The sequence below is a fragment of the Chironomus tepperi genome, unplaced genomic scaffold (assembly GCF_022539635.2).
Source record: "Chironomus tepperi strain 1889 unplaced genomic scaffold, CSIRO-AGI_Ctep_v1 contig_354, whole genome shotgun sequence".
Classification (NCBI taxonomy): domain Eukaryota; kingdom Metazoa; phylum Arthropoda; class Insecta; order Diptera; family Chironomidae; genus Chironomus; species Chironomus tepperi.
In genome coordinates this window covers 2,339,324-2,355,610 of record NW_027226476.1, presented here as the reverse complement: position 1 = coordinate 2,355,610, position 16,287 = coordinate 2,339,324, and the positions used below count along the sequence as shown (strand labels likewise).

At 30.6% G+C, this 16,287-nt stretch overlaps 1 protein-coding gene across 24 annotated transcripts in view; it reads left to right on the top strand.

Moving 5' to 3' along the window:
* KCNQ (KCNQ potassium channel) overlaps window positions 1–16,287 on the top strand; it is a 148,880-nt gene that overhangs the window by 79,671 nt on the left and 52,922 nt on the right. For 17 of the 24 annotated variants that reach the window (XM_070645665.1, XM_070645666.1, XM_070645664.1 and 14 more), the window contains 5 exons: window positions 2,492–2,620; window positions 3,576–3,591; window positions 3,703–3,797; window positions 5,323–5,510; window positions 7,991–8,032. In XM_070645665.1, the coding sequence (XP_070501766.1) occupies window positions 2,492–2,620; window positions 3,576–3,591; window positions 3,703–3,797; window positions 5,323–5,510; window positions 7,991–8,032 (470 nt within the window). The remainder of the gene's footprint in view (window positions 1–2,491; window positions 2,621–3,575; window positions 3,592–3,702; window positions 3,798–5,322; window positions 5,511–7,990; window positions 8,033–16,287) is intronic. The other 7 variants (XM_070645688.1, XM_070645669.1, XM_070645670.1 and 4 more) reach the window with 1 other exon arrangement.

The window sequence follows — 16,287 nt, the reverse complement described above, 5'->3', positions numbered from 1 at the left end:
CCAGTCAATCCACATAATTAAGCATATTAGTTACTCAATATTATATGCTTCAAGATACATTGTACTTGTGTTAATTAATTATTGGAAATTTCGGTTGATTTGGGCTGTGGAATTCAGACATGACTTTGTTAAGATAAGGTATGTTTTTATTATATGGTGGATGTCCTTTAGGGGACTTAACATTGTTTCCAATGTAATAAGGATGCAGTGGAATTAGAAGAATGTTAGTGATGAACAATTATGATGATTAAGCTAAGTTGACTTTTTGTGGTAAATTCATTCATTACTTTTGGTAGAAGGTGGAAGAGGAGGTGGGAGGGAGTTGTTGATACCAAAGTCCCAACCCCTCCTCCCTCCCCCCTTTACTTCCTTTTTTAAATATCTTTTTTGAAAGACTCTTTGAAATAAGATACCTTGATAAAATCTTAACCGTCCACAAATGATTATAAAATGTCAATAATATCGCATAGTCAGTTCCACTCAATCCCAATGCAAACATTAGATTTCAAAATAATATCCCCAGTTCAATCAACTTCAGTCTAATGTGTTACGAATGTATTTCATAAAAGTTGATGTATTGTGGCCATTTTGATGTACAGCATTTATGGTTAGGCTAATTTACATTCAGTAAATAGTAAATAAATTTGCGGACATTTACTAAATCAAACAATATTTGAGTAGTGCATTAAAATTTCATTTTGAAAGCCACAAAATTTTGCTCGTTGCATTTCAATGGAATTATTTTATGAAACTAGACAATGCTTCAATCCTCATGACAATTTTGGATATTATTATTATTGTCATAAATGAATATTTTTGAGCAGCATAGGATTTATCAAATTTACTGAAAATATTTCATTGAAAATTAAAATTTCAATCAATAATCTTTTTAGGGTTTATTGCTGCATTATTTGAACTTTTGGAATATACAGCATGAATCATTTAGAATTTCCATTTTGAATACCAATTGAAAATTTATTTTCCGAAAAATATTTTATGCCACATTTTTTGTATATTTTCAATAAATCAATGTGCAGCATAAAAATACATAAAAATTCTTTCTGAATTTTCAACATTTTACAAATTACTTCCAAAGCTTCCAAACCCCGTTATTAAAAGCCATTAATTTCAATTTTCACAACAATTTGAATTTGCGGTATTCCAGGTTCTTTCCTCACTCGCATTTCCCTTGTTTTATCGATTAAATCTTTACTATATATTTTTAAAATACATTGCCACTTGTTTTTATTATCTTTCATATCCAAAATGAAACAAAACACAGAAAAATAAATCTGGGCTCATTCTGTTCTACTCGTCAAAAAAATAAATAAACACATGACTGTTCCAAGAACACAACAGGAACGGGAAGACATGCAACGAAAACTTTAAATGTGTTTTGAAATTATAGTGAAAAGTTTCTGGCTGTGGATTTACTTTATGAGTTAGGGAAATATGTCTGCATATTTTTTTTGTGTTTTGTTTTGAAAGGAATACACATTAATTGTGTTTTGGGAATATAGAAGGCATGGCAGGATGGAAGACAATATTTATTGTCATAATAATGAAAAGTTTGGTTTGAAGGCAATTTGAGGAACTTATGGAACTTATGGAACTTATGGAACTTATGGAAGTTTTGAAATAATTATCAAATAGGTTAGTCGTTGTTATTTCAGTCAGTTATGCAGAAACAGGGTGGCTAGAGGCTTTATAGCTCTGATGAATGTAGAACTTGCCATGCTATAATGTCAAAGATGAGATGACACAAGTTTGGCTGGATATGGAGCTTTTATCACGAGGTTCATGATCAATTTGCATATCCTGCAAATTCCTGATCCATGTCTTCAAACCTCTCACGACACACTGGCTAATCTAATTCCTTTCATGCTAATGCAATTCAATATAGCAGCATTCAACTTCCATTACTTCCTAAAACTAGTTGCTTCTCGTCTTTTAATTGACATTTCCATCAAGCATTTCAATAAAACTGATGAAAATTGACAATGAATGAAGGAACATATCATGAAGTTCACTAACAAGCTATGCAAATCTATTCATAAGCTTCCTCAAAGTTCTAATTTTCCTGACTTCATCCCCAAAAAAAACTCACAATTAAATTGTTAGCTTTGAAAACATTACAAAAGTCAAACAAGACTTCCTTACTAAATTGAATAGCAATTTTATCCATTCCGTACACAGCATCAAATTGGTTACTTCTCAGTTTGATATCCTTGAAACTTTTCTAATTCATTGCATAATAATGAAGGGTTAATACCCTTCTATGAAATAATTTGGCACAAGTTTGCAGAAAGGATTACAGTACGTGAATCAACTCATTCAAGCGGAATTTCCGAATTTTCTAGTCGGAATTTCCTTCATGAAAATTCCACAAATATTTCCATCGTTATTTATTCCGTATCAATATTTTTCATCATCAGTCTTTAAAAATTTATTTGATTTATTTCTTATTTTCTTTCTTTTATTCTACTTCCAGGAACTTATAACAACACTGTATATTGGATTTTTAGGCCTTATATTCGCATCGTTCTTAGTTTATTTAATGGAAAAAGATAATGAAAAAACGAAATTTAATAACTTCGCTCAGGCTTTATGGTGGGGTGTTGTAAGTATTTTTGGTTCATATTTATCATCTCGACTGACTGTAGAAGGATGTAAACATTCCTGATGACATATTTTGGAAATTTATTGAGTTAAGGCTCTTATGAAGAGATTCTTTTCTATTTTTTTATGTGTCAAATGAAATGTATTTTGAGTTGAATGCTCGCAGAACTTCAAAGCTTCCGCTTTAAAGGGGAATTCAGAGTTGTTATTCTGAACTTGCAGTCGTCTCAGATTTTTTAAAGGAATATACTACTCGAGTTGATATAAAATTCTGGTTCTAACTTCCGTTTGGCTTCCGTTAACTCATTTTTGGTGGTATATCCATTTAGTTGATCAGACAATACCTAAAATAAAGGTACATCACAGTTCATCTTAGTTCATCTCAGGCAATGACAACTCATTTCATATTTCAACAACTCTGGTCTTTTGAATGACGTAAAGTTAAATGCCATCAAATGGTAAATGCCAAAGCATTCACATATCACTTAGTTAGTAGCTGTTTCATGTTTACGTCAATTTAAATTATGAATACAATTTGAGTATTTCAATATTTGAGTATGAGTTTTTGGAGTTTTCGGGAATTGTTCATAAATGTAATCACAATTTTATTCCTTAAGATTGTATGATGACTGCGATGAGTCGTGTGTATGTTAAATTGCATACTTTAGAAGTGTGGAACTTGTCATAGAATGTCAAGTTTAAAAATAGATAAACGGTCGACAAGTCGCAGCCTGTTCCATTCTGGTTTGAAAACCGGAACCGAGATTTTGAGTAACCTCACCTCTTACTAACTTACTTCGCTGGTCAAGTAGATCTTCTTGATCTGTGATTCATGGCCTCCCTCAGTTGGTCCCTATTCCAATCGAATACTTGTTTACAACTTCTACAGTTTGGGAAAAATATTGATAACTTTTATTAGACATAACCTTAATTTTCTATCTATTTGCCCTCTATAGATTACGCTGTGTACAGGTACGTAAAAAATATAAAAACTTTTATTAAATTTCCATGACTATTTTTTGTAAACAATATTTTTATTCTATCCCATATCATCACATGCATATAAAAAATAATAATCACCAGTCGGTTATGGTGATATGGTGCCAGAAACATGGCAAGGAAAAATAATCGCATCATTCTGTGCACTACTCGGTATATCGTTTTTTGCATTGCCTGCGGTAAGTATTTATTTTGCATCCGGAATTACATTTTTTTTACATTATAAACAACATGAGGGAATGTGGATGTTGTCACGACAGAGTTAGAATTTTTATATGAACTATTTCTGGTTTTGGAATTGGAAAGTGAGAACTGTTTTGTTCCTATTCGTATCTTGTCATGTAATAAGTATAATTCTGATTTGAATTTACATGACTGAATTTGATTTTCGAGGATATTCTTTTGAGGTTGTTGAGTTAGTGCTCAATGAACATGAGAATTATTGAAATTAAAGTTCCTGATAAAAGTTGTTGTTTAGCTTTGAAACGAAGCTGTAACTTTAAAGGAATTCACGCACAATACAAGAATTAGATGAAAAGCGAGCATGCTGCATTAGATTGATTGACTATATTCATGAGCACGTTCATTTTGATAAGTACGCTCATTGTCTGTTAGGATAAAGTGATAATGACATGGTGTAAGGGGAAATTTGCACATCAAAACCTACATTCATTAGCCTTTCTGTGAACCTCCCATGAAAAATTAAATTTTTCCACATTTCCACTTTTCACTTTACATTAATAACCAACATTACACTTTTATTTATAAACATTCCACTAGGGATCATATCAAATGACAGAAAAATTCTAATTATGCTGATGGAAATCATGTAAAAAAAGCACAAACACATGATTGTCTAACTACCTACATGCATTTTCCTCTTTTATTCCATTTGAATTCACAAAGTTAATTTGAATGATTAAAGAAGCACATAAAAGTTGTTTTTTTGACTTTAGGCATAAGCTTTAGAAATTATTTTGCACATTAATATGCAAAATACAGTTTTGTGCTATTTGAAGACATGACCTACCTGACTTGACATAAATTTTTCCACTTATTTGAATTTTAAAGTGATATTCGCGCATGCATGTCAGTTTGTTTGCACACTGACTGAATAATTCTAAAGAAATGCCAAAGAAATGGAATTAGAATGTGATTTTAATGTCTACAAAATCCATTTTTAATTGAAAATAATTGCAAGCACGTTTTTCCATTTAAAAATCAAGGCAAGAAGTTGAGAATTAAAAGAATTAAAAATCAACAGAAACTTCTTGGAGGGGGTTAAAATGGGTTGGTCTTTGAAATGCTGTTGAAGTGTCACAATTTTGACATGGAAATTAAACGACCCTACTTAATTATTAATATTATGAGTAAACAGTATATAGGAAGACTTTCTTTAAATTGTAGTAAAAAGGCGCTGAAGTAAATTAATTTATTTGCTTTGGTGTGGATAGGGGAAATGGGGTTAATGCGTGGTAGAAAATCTGGAATATTTTATTGGGTCATTGTAGCTTAATTTTCAAAATTTTCAAATCAAATCTAAACTCATTCAAAAAATTACATAAAATTCCAATAAAAAATAATTCAAAAAGTAAGCATTGAAATTTCAAAATTCTCAAAAACTCAGAAAGTTCAAATAAAAAGTTAGAAAAATTCAAGCAATTCCAGTCACTAAACTATTAAACACAATTTCAATAATTACAGGGCATCCTCGGCAGCGGATTTGCCTTAAAAGTACAGCAACAACAAAGACAAAAGCACATGATACGTCGACGACAACCAGCGGCAACATTAATCCAATCACTATGGAGATGTTATGCAGCAGATGAGCATTCATTATCAGAAGCAACGTGGAAGATACATCAAGTGCCATTGCCTTCACCACCACCATCGTAAGAATTACACTTTAAATGCTTATTTTTCATTCTTTTTTTATGTTTCCAAAAAAAAGAATCTTTTTGTGTCTGTTTTCTACTCTTCTTCCTATTATCTATCTTTATATATATTATATATACATATCTGTATTTCCTTTGTGTCTATTCCTCTCTTAATCTCTCTCTCATCCCCCATATTTAATCGACCCCCGTCCCCCTTTCACAATAAAGAAAAGAAACTATCAACTTATCGTCGTCGACTGTGAATAAACTTTTCTTATTATTGAATTTTTATTATTCTTTGGGTGATGGGTATAGTGTGAGAACTGACAAGTTCTTTCAATTTAATCAAACGACGTCCGACGGGTCCTGCATCAATGTTTTTTTTTATTCTCAATTTCAATTTAAATTTCCATTTTCATTCCTATGAAAAGGAACAACTTTTTTAATCTCATTTCATTCTACCTACTTACTTATGTTTTTAAAGAGATAGGAAGAAACGAAGAAATTTTAATTAGATAGTTTTTTGAGTTTCTTCTTTATCTTCATCGTGATATAAAAATGAAAATTTTGCCTTCTGCCTTCATTTTAATAGGAAATAAAAATGATCAAAAATAACACAGTGTACAGTTTTCTCAAGCTTTGGCCATTAAAGGATTGAAACACTTTCTGCACATTTTTTGACATTAGAACATGCTTCTTTTGACACTATTATACAAAAACTACTGAATTTTTGATAATAATTTACATTAAAGTCAATCTTAATAAAAACAGAATTACAGTTTGAGCTTAAAATGCTAACTAATTCTTCCAGGTAGCTTTCCAAAGCATATATCTAATAAATTTGCTTTAAGCCTAAGCTTTGACCTAAATCTTCTCTAATTCACAATGATTTTGAAATAAGTTTGATAATTGCTTTCATTTCTAGCACAAATTTAGCTCTTTAGGGTCTCATAGATATCAAAATTATTGTAACTGAAATGATTTCTACCCGAGCGACACTAATGAAGAAGACTCCGCTAAGGAGCCTTGAAAGTTAATGGAAACCGTCTCAATGTGTAATCTAAATGGTTTTCATAAAAAACGGCTGTTATTTAGTGTTAATAAAATAGCATTAGCGGAGGCTTAAATGCGAAAGGCGAAGTCTTCTTCATCTGTATCACTCGGTTTAGATGGCTTTATGCTACCAAAAAACACAAAAAATGGTTTTAGCTGAAAAAATTGACATCACCCACTGTAAAATCCTTAAAAGAAACAAACAACATCAATTGGCCAAAGCTTGACTTGTTTTATTAATCTGCTGACTTCCTTTTGACCGAAATCATTAAACCGTAATTCTCAAATACAGCATTTTTATTAATGTTGATTCTCATCCATCGCAAAATTATTTTAATAATGAAAATCCTTTAACAAAAATAAAAAGAAGCAAAAGCTATTCTTCCTTTAAAAAAATAAAAATAATAATTTTCATCCTTAACAAGGTCGTTTTGTTCAATTATCTGTGCATTAATCCCTTCTTTCTGCTCCTCATAAAAAAATTATTAAAGGACTTTTTTTTTTCTCTCCAACCCCAAAAACTCCATCCATTCTTGTTCACGATTCATATTGTTAATTTGATAATAGGATTTTTATTTTTTAGAGCTGAGAAAATTTTTGGTCTGTGCTGTGCAAAAATTTTATGCTTTAAGCTAATTATTGCTGCTAAGGATCCTCTTTATACTTTAATGAGATGTTTCACTGACCATTTTAAGGTTGATTAAATTTTTCAACCGTAAAAATAACATTGAAGGTGTTTTAAGGGGTTTGCATTTGTTTAGATTAAAGTTTTCATTTAAAGCTACAGGTGAACTTGCAGATTTTGTAGCTTAAATGTTAATTTATGTATGACAATCTAGATTGAATTAAAATGATTGTCGGATCTTCACTAATTTTTGAGAGAATTTCAATTTCAACTAAATTGAGGTCAATTTTTGAGCTTTTTGGAATACAATCTTGAGCGACATAAAGGAAAGCTCCAATTGGAAGCTACATGAAGTTAAAATTCATTTCACGTATCCGTAACGGAGACTTGAAAGAATTTTTATGGATCCTTTTTCATTTGTGTCGCTCGGAAATGTCAAGCTCATAATGCAGTAATTTAAGTGGGTTCTATTACATCCTTGGCACAATCTGTCTAATTTCCTTAAAAGTTTAAAATTTCTTAATGCACAGAAAAAGAATGTTTCTCAACTCATTACTCATAAATTCCTAGAAATCCTTAAAATTCACTCAAAAATGTTCTCATCAAAAATGTAGTTAGACTGAAAAAAGTGCAAGAAAAGGTGCAAAAATTTAATATTTTATTTTTTTACAAATCACTTAAATTTATCAAAACAAATTTCAAATTTGTTACACTTAAATAATTTTTATGTTACCTTATGCCTCGTTTAATTCATTATTTTATAATTAAATATTCACATGTTAAAAAAAAAAACTAAACTCATTTTCAATTATTGTAGTAACGAGTACTGGGAAAGATTGCTCAAATCGGTAAACTATAGGTAAACAAAAACAAACCAAAAACAATTCTGAATTTTGCGTTTCATAACAATAAAAACATCAAAAAGAATTGATATACTCAAAATATATACAAAAAATTTGAAATATTTATCACCATTGCGATAACCCGTTTTGTATTTTAATTTTTAAATAATTTAATTAAACATTTTGCGTTTGATTTGTTTAACCAGTGAGACATCGTCACATTCTTTTTCGAATAAAAAATTAGAAGTTTAGCACACAGACACAGAGAATTTGAATTGATATGTTATTAAATTCAGTTTTGAATTCTAACATCTTATGCTGTTTAGGAGGATTCAGATGTTATGAAGTTTTTTGTGAGATTTTTGAAATTTTTTCCAAGTTTTTGAAACTTAAATTTGAAGATTTTTCTTAATTTTACAATTTAAAGTTCTACAACTTTAAGGATTTTGCATTATATTATTAAAGAATTCTGATTTAACTTCTGCTTGATTCAAAATTTCATTCTTTAATTCGTCTTTGTCACATATTCAATGATGAACATCTGAAATGATCAAGTTTAAGATCAGAAATTGAAAAATTCAATAAAATTCAGATCCATTTTTAAATTTCAATAAAATTTTGAAATTACTTCTTAGAATTTTGAATGTTTTTCATCACGAAGCACAGTTTAAGTTTCAAGCACCAATATTCAATTTCCAAAAACCAAACTTCTGAAACCCTTAAACACAGCCTCGAGTTTTGCTGGTTGCTACAATATTTTAATTTAATTTCTGTTTCTGTTTTCGTTCGTTTTCAATTTTCAATAGAAGAAAAAATCAGAATTAATCCCTAGAACTCACAAGTTTATGTTCAACCTTTTCCCTTTTTCTGTTCGTGCATTGATGAACACGTGATTTTCCCATTTATTTTTGTACGTCTGGTATGAAAAAATTAATTCAGAAATTAGATGCAAACATAGGTCAAATTTTCACTAGTTATAGATTTTTCGAATGCCAAAAATTAACATTCACAAAATAATAACAGAATTGACCATTCATCATTCAGGAAGTGCGGAATGTATTGTACACAATATGAAAATATTTTGCTAATAGCCACAAATTGAACCTCATTATTTTTCCTATTGCTGAGCCACATCATTTTGGTTCCCCGAAAAATAAGCTCAAATAGCTCAGTTAATTAGTTTAATGGATAGTCTCTTTTCCCAATAGTTTTATGCTTTGTCATGTAGCGGTTAGTTCACATGCATAGCTTACATCCTCGCCATTATTTCCTTCCTCTTTTTGCATATTACAATTTGTAGCTGTTAAAATTTTTTACGAATAATGTCATTAATAAGAAGAGCCGTAACCTTAAGCAGTTTACTGAACTTTATCGTCATTCAAAAAAAAATTCATTACCTTGAAATATTTTTTCGCCGTCTTATCTGTCTCTTTGAGCATATAAAAAAAATTAATAAATTTTCTACTCTGTCGAGTATGATTTTTATTAATTAATTAAGTTTTTCTTCTGCTTTTTTTTTGTGCTCAAGGTTATGTCTTTTAATTATGATGTGTATGATGTGAAGGTTGAATTGAAATATTTTAAATTGTAGAAAACATTTAGACAGGAGAATTTGTTGAATTTACAGCATAGGAAATAGGAATGAATAATGAGACCGTAACGTTCTTTGAGGGGAGTTTCTTAGAAATCTAATTACGGAACGAAGTGGGGTCAAATAGTCAATTTTTCAATTTACGTAATAAGCAGAATTCAATAATTTTAAAAACCCGATTTGATTCTGAACTACTCTAAGATCTTGTCAAATCGCACTTTGAGATCGAGAGACGTTCGCTTGAAGTTTGATATTCGGTCATTTTAATGCCTTGTGTCTTTCGGATTAGTAATCGAATCAGATTTGATATTGTGCTATTCAAAAAATTTAATAATTAGTGATTTTGAAGTCCTTAAATTTAGTTTTAAGGTTGTGGCTCTTCCTGAAAATTTACAAAAATTTAAAATTATTTTCAAAGATTTGCGTAAAAAATTGCAAATTTTAAAAAAATGAATATGAATGGCTACAAAAACATTTAATATTCATACAATCTTCCGCACTTCCAATACGATATTCATTATCAGAACTTATGTTTTAATCTTATAGGAACGAAGACACGTAAAAAAGTTTGCACTTAAAAAAATTAATGCTAAAAAATTTTTCTGATAATTTATTTAAGTTTTGTTTTATTTTTAATTAAAAAATTTATTTTTGTTAAACAAAAGCAACATGACAATTATTGCAGAGAATGCTTTTTTCAACTTATTTATCTTCCTTTCATCTCCTGTTTTTTATTCCTTCAAATTAAAATAAAAATTATTTTGTTGACAGAAATGCAAATTAATGGTGATGGCTATGAAAGCATAGAGAGTAATTTTTTGCATTAATTTATTTTTGTGTATCTAATTCATTTCCTTCCTTTCCCTCAATTGAAAGTGCAATGCATAATATAGAATAGATGCAAGCAAGAAGCGAATCTGTTTTGAAATTCGGCAAGACTAAAGCAACAGGCTGTATGTAGACACAGAACAAAAAATTTTCCTATTTTCTTTTTGTTGCAAGAAAAAAAAGCAAGCAAAATTCATTTTCCTACCTTTTTTATTGTCTTCTTCTTCTTCCTTTCTCGCTGCTGTCCTAACCGCAAGATAAAAACTTTATCATTCATAGTTGAATCATAGTTTATAACTTCTACATCATACCTATCTTCCCTCTTCTTATACACTCGACGATGTAGTGTAGTAGTTCTTACCGCAATCTTATAAAGCACTCAATGATAAAAAAAAATATGTTGGATGATGCTTTCCGGATGGCTGAAATAATAAGTTTTCGGCTTTAATAATTTTGAGGATGTTTGAGTTTTAAGGCATGAAATTTTACATTTATTTTGCAACATTTCCCGTGAAGTACATAGCGTAGAAATGGACTGAAATCTGGCTCGATGTCGAAGCTAGACTCGAAGACGGATTACATAGAATCTGGCTTCGAGTTTAAGTCATAAAGATCTGGTGCCGGATTTTCGGGTATTTCTATGCCGTGTACCTTCTGGGTTTAAATTAGAATCGAAATTCGGTCCAAATTTGGAATAAATCCACCATACCAGAGTCATGCGGCTCAGGTGTCGAATCTTGGACCGATCGACCGACTTGTGCTATTCAGTGTTAAGCTAAAGCTCTGTGAATAAAAAGCTGTGAACTACCCAAGCTTTGGTTGCATCAAAATTCCAAGTCTTTAACTCATTCTCTTTAAAATATTATAAAAGTTTATCAAATAGTGAACAAAAATTGAGCAAGTAATAGCAGATTATCAACTAATTTGTAAAAAGAAGTAGTTCCAAAAATCACAAAACTAGTTCATAGTAAGAATCACACAAACTTTCAGTAAAACTTTATCCTCATGTGAACACTTTGAAAGTTTATCCTACCAAAATTCAATAAATTTTTCATGCCACTCGGGAAGCATCTTCAGTAGTTCCAAAAGTACAAAGAGTATACATATCAAATTTAAAAAATATCTGCAATCTTTCTTGAGTTTCACTTGTTCTATTTCATTAAAATTTTTTACCTTTGTTTACTTTCATTTATTATTTCGATAGGAAGTTTGTTGGCCACATTGAAGTACATTTTTTTGCTACCGCACTTTCTTTCCTTTAATGCCTTTCATGCAGTCTCTCTTCTCCTCTTTTTATACATTTCGTTTCTAGGAAAAATTTTTATTATTCTCTTCCTCCTGTCGCTCGTTTTTCTGCTGTATGATTTGCAAAACAACAAAAAAATTCCTTTGTAGAAAAAAAAAGAAAAGAAAAAAAATAATTTGTCATAAACAGAGCGCTACAGTCAGTGTTGTTATCTGATGTACACAAAACATAACTCAGACATACGATTGAGTTGCTCAGATAAAGTCAAGAGCAACAAGTTGAGTAAGAATTTGAATGGAAAATTCAACTAAAATCACGTCTTGAATCAGGTTGAATTTAAACATAATTTAGGTTGACTTGGAGCTGTAGTGCCTCATTTTAAGAATCTATGTATGAAAAGTCTGGAATTGGACCGGTATTTGATATAGTTAAGTCAATGGTCTAGGAGATGAGCTAAGCTTTAACTAAGGTTATTTTAGGATCAATTTTGATAATTTTAATGATTTCTGATTAGTTTCTCGCCCTCAGCTTCTACCCAAGGTCAGAGTCAATTCATCCTTGGACCGGATTTCCGGTCATTTCTATGTCGTGTTGATTCAGAGTCAAGCTAGTGACAAGATTTTGATTAAATATTGACCAGATGAGTCACATTCCTCAAAATGTCAATGATGTCCTGAAACATTAGATTTTAACAACACTGCACCACGCTACTTATCTTCGTTCCGCATATTTTCTTAAAGCTTTTATTAAAAATGCAAGCAAGAAATCTTCCGTCTGTCTGGTTTTCATTGTCCATCCACTCTCTTATCGCTGTGATGAAATGAAGCTCACTGTCTTTGTGAGAACCAGAAAGTTTTGAATGGACACAAAGAAATAATCTAAAATCTTAAGATCAACAGCACTCACATACAGTAAAAAAAAATTACAAAAGTCCTCGTGTTATTGATCGAGGGACTTAAGCGCATTTTTGTCCCAGCGATCAGTAATTGGTTAAATAAGTCACTTTTAGACCTAAAAAACAAGATCCACGTTACATGCAAACCTAAAATTCATGATCCAGTATGATCCAGGACACTTCCAAACCCAAAAACTAGATCCAGTAAGGTCTAAGTCACTTCTGTCCGATTTGCAAAAATAATATCGATAAGATTCGTTAAAGAAAGAATTCAAGCAATTAATTTTCTAATATTAAGAATATTTTGAAATAACGTTTTTCTGAAATTCAAATTTTTTAACGGATTTGAAAATTTCAAAGCTTTCTTGCAAAAGTTTGTTTACATTTTGTACTGAAATATAAAATTCATTAATTATCGTATTTAGAGATTGTTTTAAGATTTTTAAAATACTTTGCGGCCAATAAAACAATGGAACTGATCTTTTAAAACCATTCCGAGCTCTCTACGATGTCTAGTTAAAAAGTTTTTCTTCGCCCGAACAGCCGAACAAAGTGTCTTATTAAGCTACCTTTTTGAAAACAAGTTTCAAAAATGCGCTAAAAATATTAATCTTTCTCAACTTAAATTTAGTTTTCGTGGTCAGAAAATTTATTTGTTAACGAGAAGATATCCAAGTGGTACAGAAAGGTTGGTGTTGTTTGCAACAAAAGATAAATTTAATGTATGATAGATGATGCAAGCGATTAAGTTCTTATTTTTATATAGAAACACACACGTTCATATCTTTTGCAATATTTATAGTACTTCCTCTATGACTCTTCTCTACTCTCTTTCCATGTTAGAGTAAATATGAAATTTTTTATATATCCTCTAAATGTATTTGTATAAATGTTTCTCTTGCCCCACCTGTTCTACTTATTCTTCTTCTGTTTACATTATCTCCTATGAAATTTTTCTTTCCTTTCCTTTATGCTTTATCTTTTTTTTTTACCTTCATCTTCTTTTCATCTCGGAAATGAAATTTTGTACTAGAAAGGGTATATGATTGAGGGAAATCAATATTGTATATCTGCATTTGATACCTACTGAATCTTTAAGTTGTATCAATCTATTATTAGATGAAAGGAAATTTATTTATTATTTAAAATGTCCTTCTGGTTAAATCCCCAAAAGGGAGGAAGAAGTTTTGAGTTACTTCGGATCAATATGGATTGAATTTCGATGCAAACGTTTTTGGTCGTTTGATTATTGATCAGGGGGTTAGGCATGTTTGTGGAATATTTTAAAAATTAGGGGAGGATTATCCAGTGGTATGGTACTTTGCCATACCAGGTGTGCCAATGTATCGTACCAGTGGTGTGCCTATACTATACCGTACCAAAGCTAACTAGGTTGCCAGACAATTTCCAAGTTTTTTTCTATATTTAAATGACATTTTGCTAGTGATTTCTAGTAAGCCACACATCCAAAAAACAGTTTTTGGATTGACTTCCAAGTAAACAATTTCCAACTGAATATTCATTTCCAAAATTGCAATTAATATCAAAAGTTTCAGCATAGAATTTCATTAACATCAACTTATTATTCAACTATGATTCATGAATTCCTTACTAAAATCTGTGCTACATATTTCATGCTTTTTATTTAATTAAATATTTTGTTTGAAGTTAACAGCTTCAAAGCTACAGAAGGAAAGAAAAAAAAAGAGAGAATCATGACAATTTAATTAAAATTCATTCACAAGCTCTAAAAATAATTGAATTTACACCACAATGAACATTCAAATTCAAAAAGTGAATTAAATCCATTTCAATTGCCAGCTTTATATCCCGTTAAATTCAATTATAATATGTCCAATAAACAAACATTATTCTACCATTTAAATCCAAATCATACCTCCCAGCAGTTTATTCATTACCGTACTCAAAATGTATGACGATTTGTGATACATCATGAGGAGGTTGTGAATTTAAATGATATGTAAAGTGGCTCCATTTTAATGTCATGAATGAGACGAGAATACCATTTAGTGAATATAAATGCTGTTTATACAACTAGTACAATTATTCATTCCCAGATGATTCATATCCAACTTTCTCTATGAAAAAAGATATGATTAATTATGAACCTCATTGTAAACTCTTTCATTCCTTAATTCCTCGCTGCTTATTGTTACAAAAATATTATAATTTATGAATCCGTCAAGTTGCACTTGAAAAAATTTCTCTTGAAATTAATGGAATTCTTTATGTACTTGAAGTTTGTTATTGTACCAATTTTTATTGTCAATTTCCGAGCTGATCATGGAATGATTTTGAGCTTTATGGATGTTAACTAGAGTATGTACTCAAAATTGAAATTTAGTCATTGCATTGCATTAATGGCTAGGTTAGTCGACTTCGATTAACCCGACCAGGGCAAATTCGAGTCATTTTGAAGAGTTGCCTTCAATAAGGCGACGAAACAGTGCCTTGGCGCTGATAATATGCAGCTTAGGATATAAACCCCATAAAGCACAGCATCATCACAATGTACAGCTCAGTCCACTTCCCTCTCCAAATTTACAGTCATTTTGTTGATCATTTGCATCTGTCCCAAAAACTGTATCCATATAAAATGCACAATTTCAAGCTTGCATAACCCCGTTTTGTTCACACCTTTTTACTGTCTTTCTGAGTGTATTACCCACCTCCATCTATTTCACTCTCTGCAGTAAAAAAACATATGATAATTATTTTGTAAAAATGCTAAAAATCCATTCCTTAATTAATGTTGCAAAAAAAAAGTTTTTCCTTTTTTTACGATGTAACTTTGATGTTACAAAGCAGAAAGTTTTTTTTATTATAATCGTTAAATGTTGCACTATTGTTGAAAAAAAAGAAGAACAAACAACATACAATAGGTGTTATCATGCAAATATTTCCACTCTCTTTTTTTTGTATGAAAATCATCCTTGTAAATGTAAACAAGCATAAACATCAGAAAACTACACGAACAAGTACATTACATTATGTCATAAACAGAGGCATGGCAACTTAATTTGTATTATATTTTTTTTTATGTGAGAAATGAATTGTGAGTTGAGTAGACATTTCAATTTTAATCCTGAAGGAATATTGATGTGGATCGATAGGTTTCTGATTTGTTTACAACATTGTGGGATATTTTGAAATGAGGGGAGTTAAAGTTGTTATGCAATTAGATTTAGTGGGAAATGAGTTAATGAGTGGTGGTTGTGTTGATTGAAGGAATCAACTTCCTTTAGTGTAAACAATTAAGTATTGATTTCTATGTGGTTATTAAATTGAAGTTTGCGTGGAGAAAGTCAATTGAGTATGAAATTTGGCACTTTAAAGATTGAATTTAGTATATTGTGAATTATGCTCCCTCCTGCCTCCCACCAGAGGCTTATCCAGGGCGCTTTCGGAGGCTCGGCCTGTTGATTGATCCTCAAACTCACGCATTCCGACTAAGCAATTTTATTTGACATTTTCAAGGATTTTCTTTTGATCCTCTCTCCTTCACTCCTTCAAAATTGATGGTTACAAACCTGAACTACCCCCACACCACACCTCCTTAAATTGAATATTAAAACAAATTAAGAATGTATATTAAATAACTAAAAAGTAATTTAAAAATGGAATTTGTTGAGGAAATTTCTAATTTTTCATCTTCAAATCTTTAAATACCTAAAATTAAAATTTCAATTTT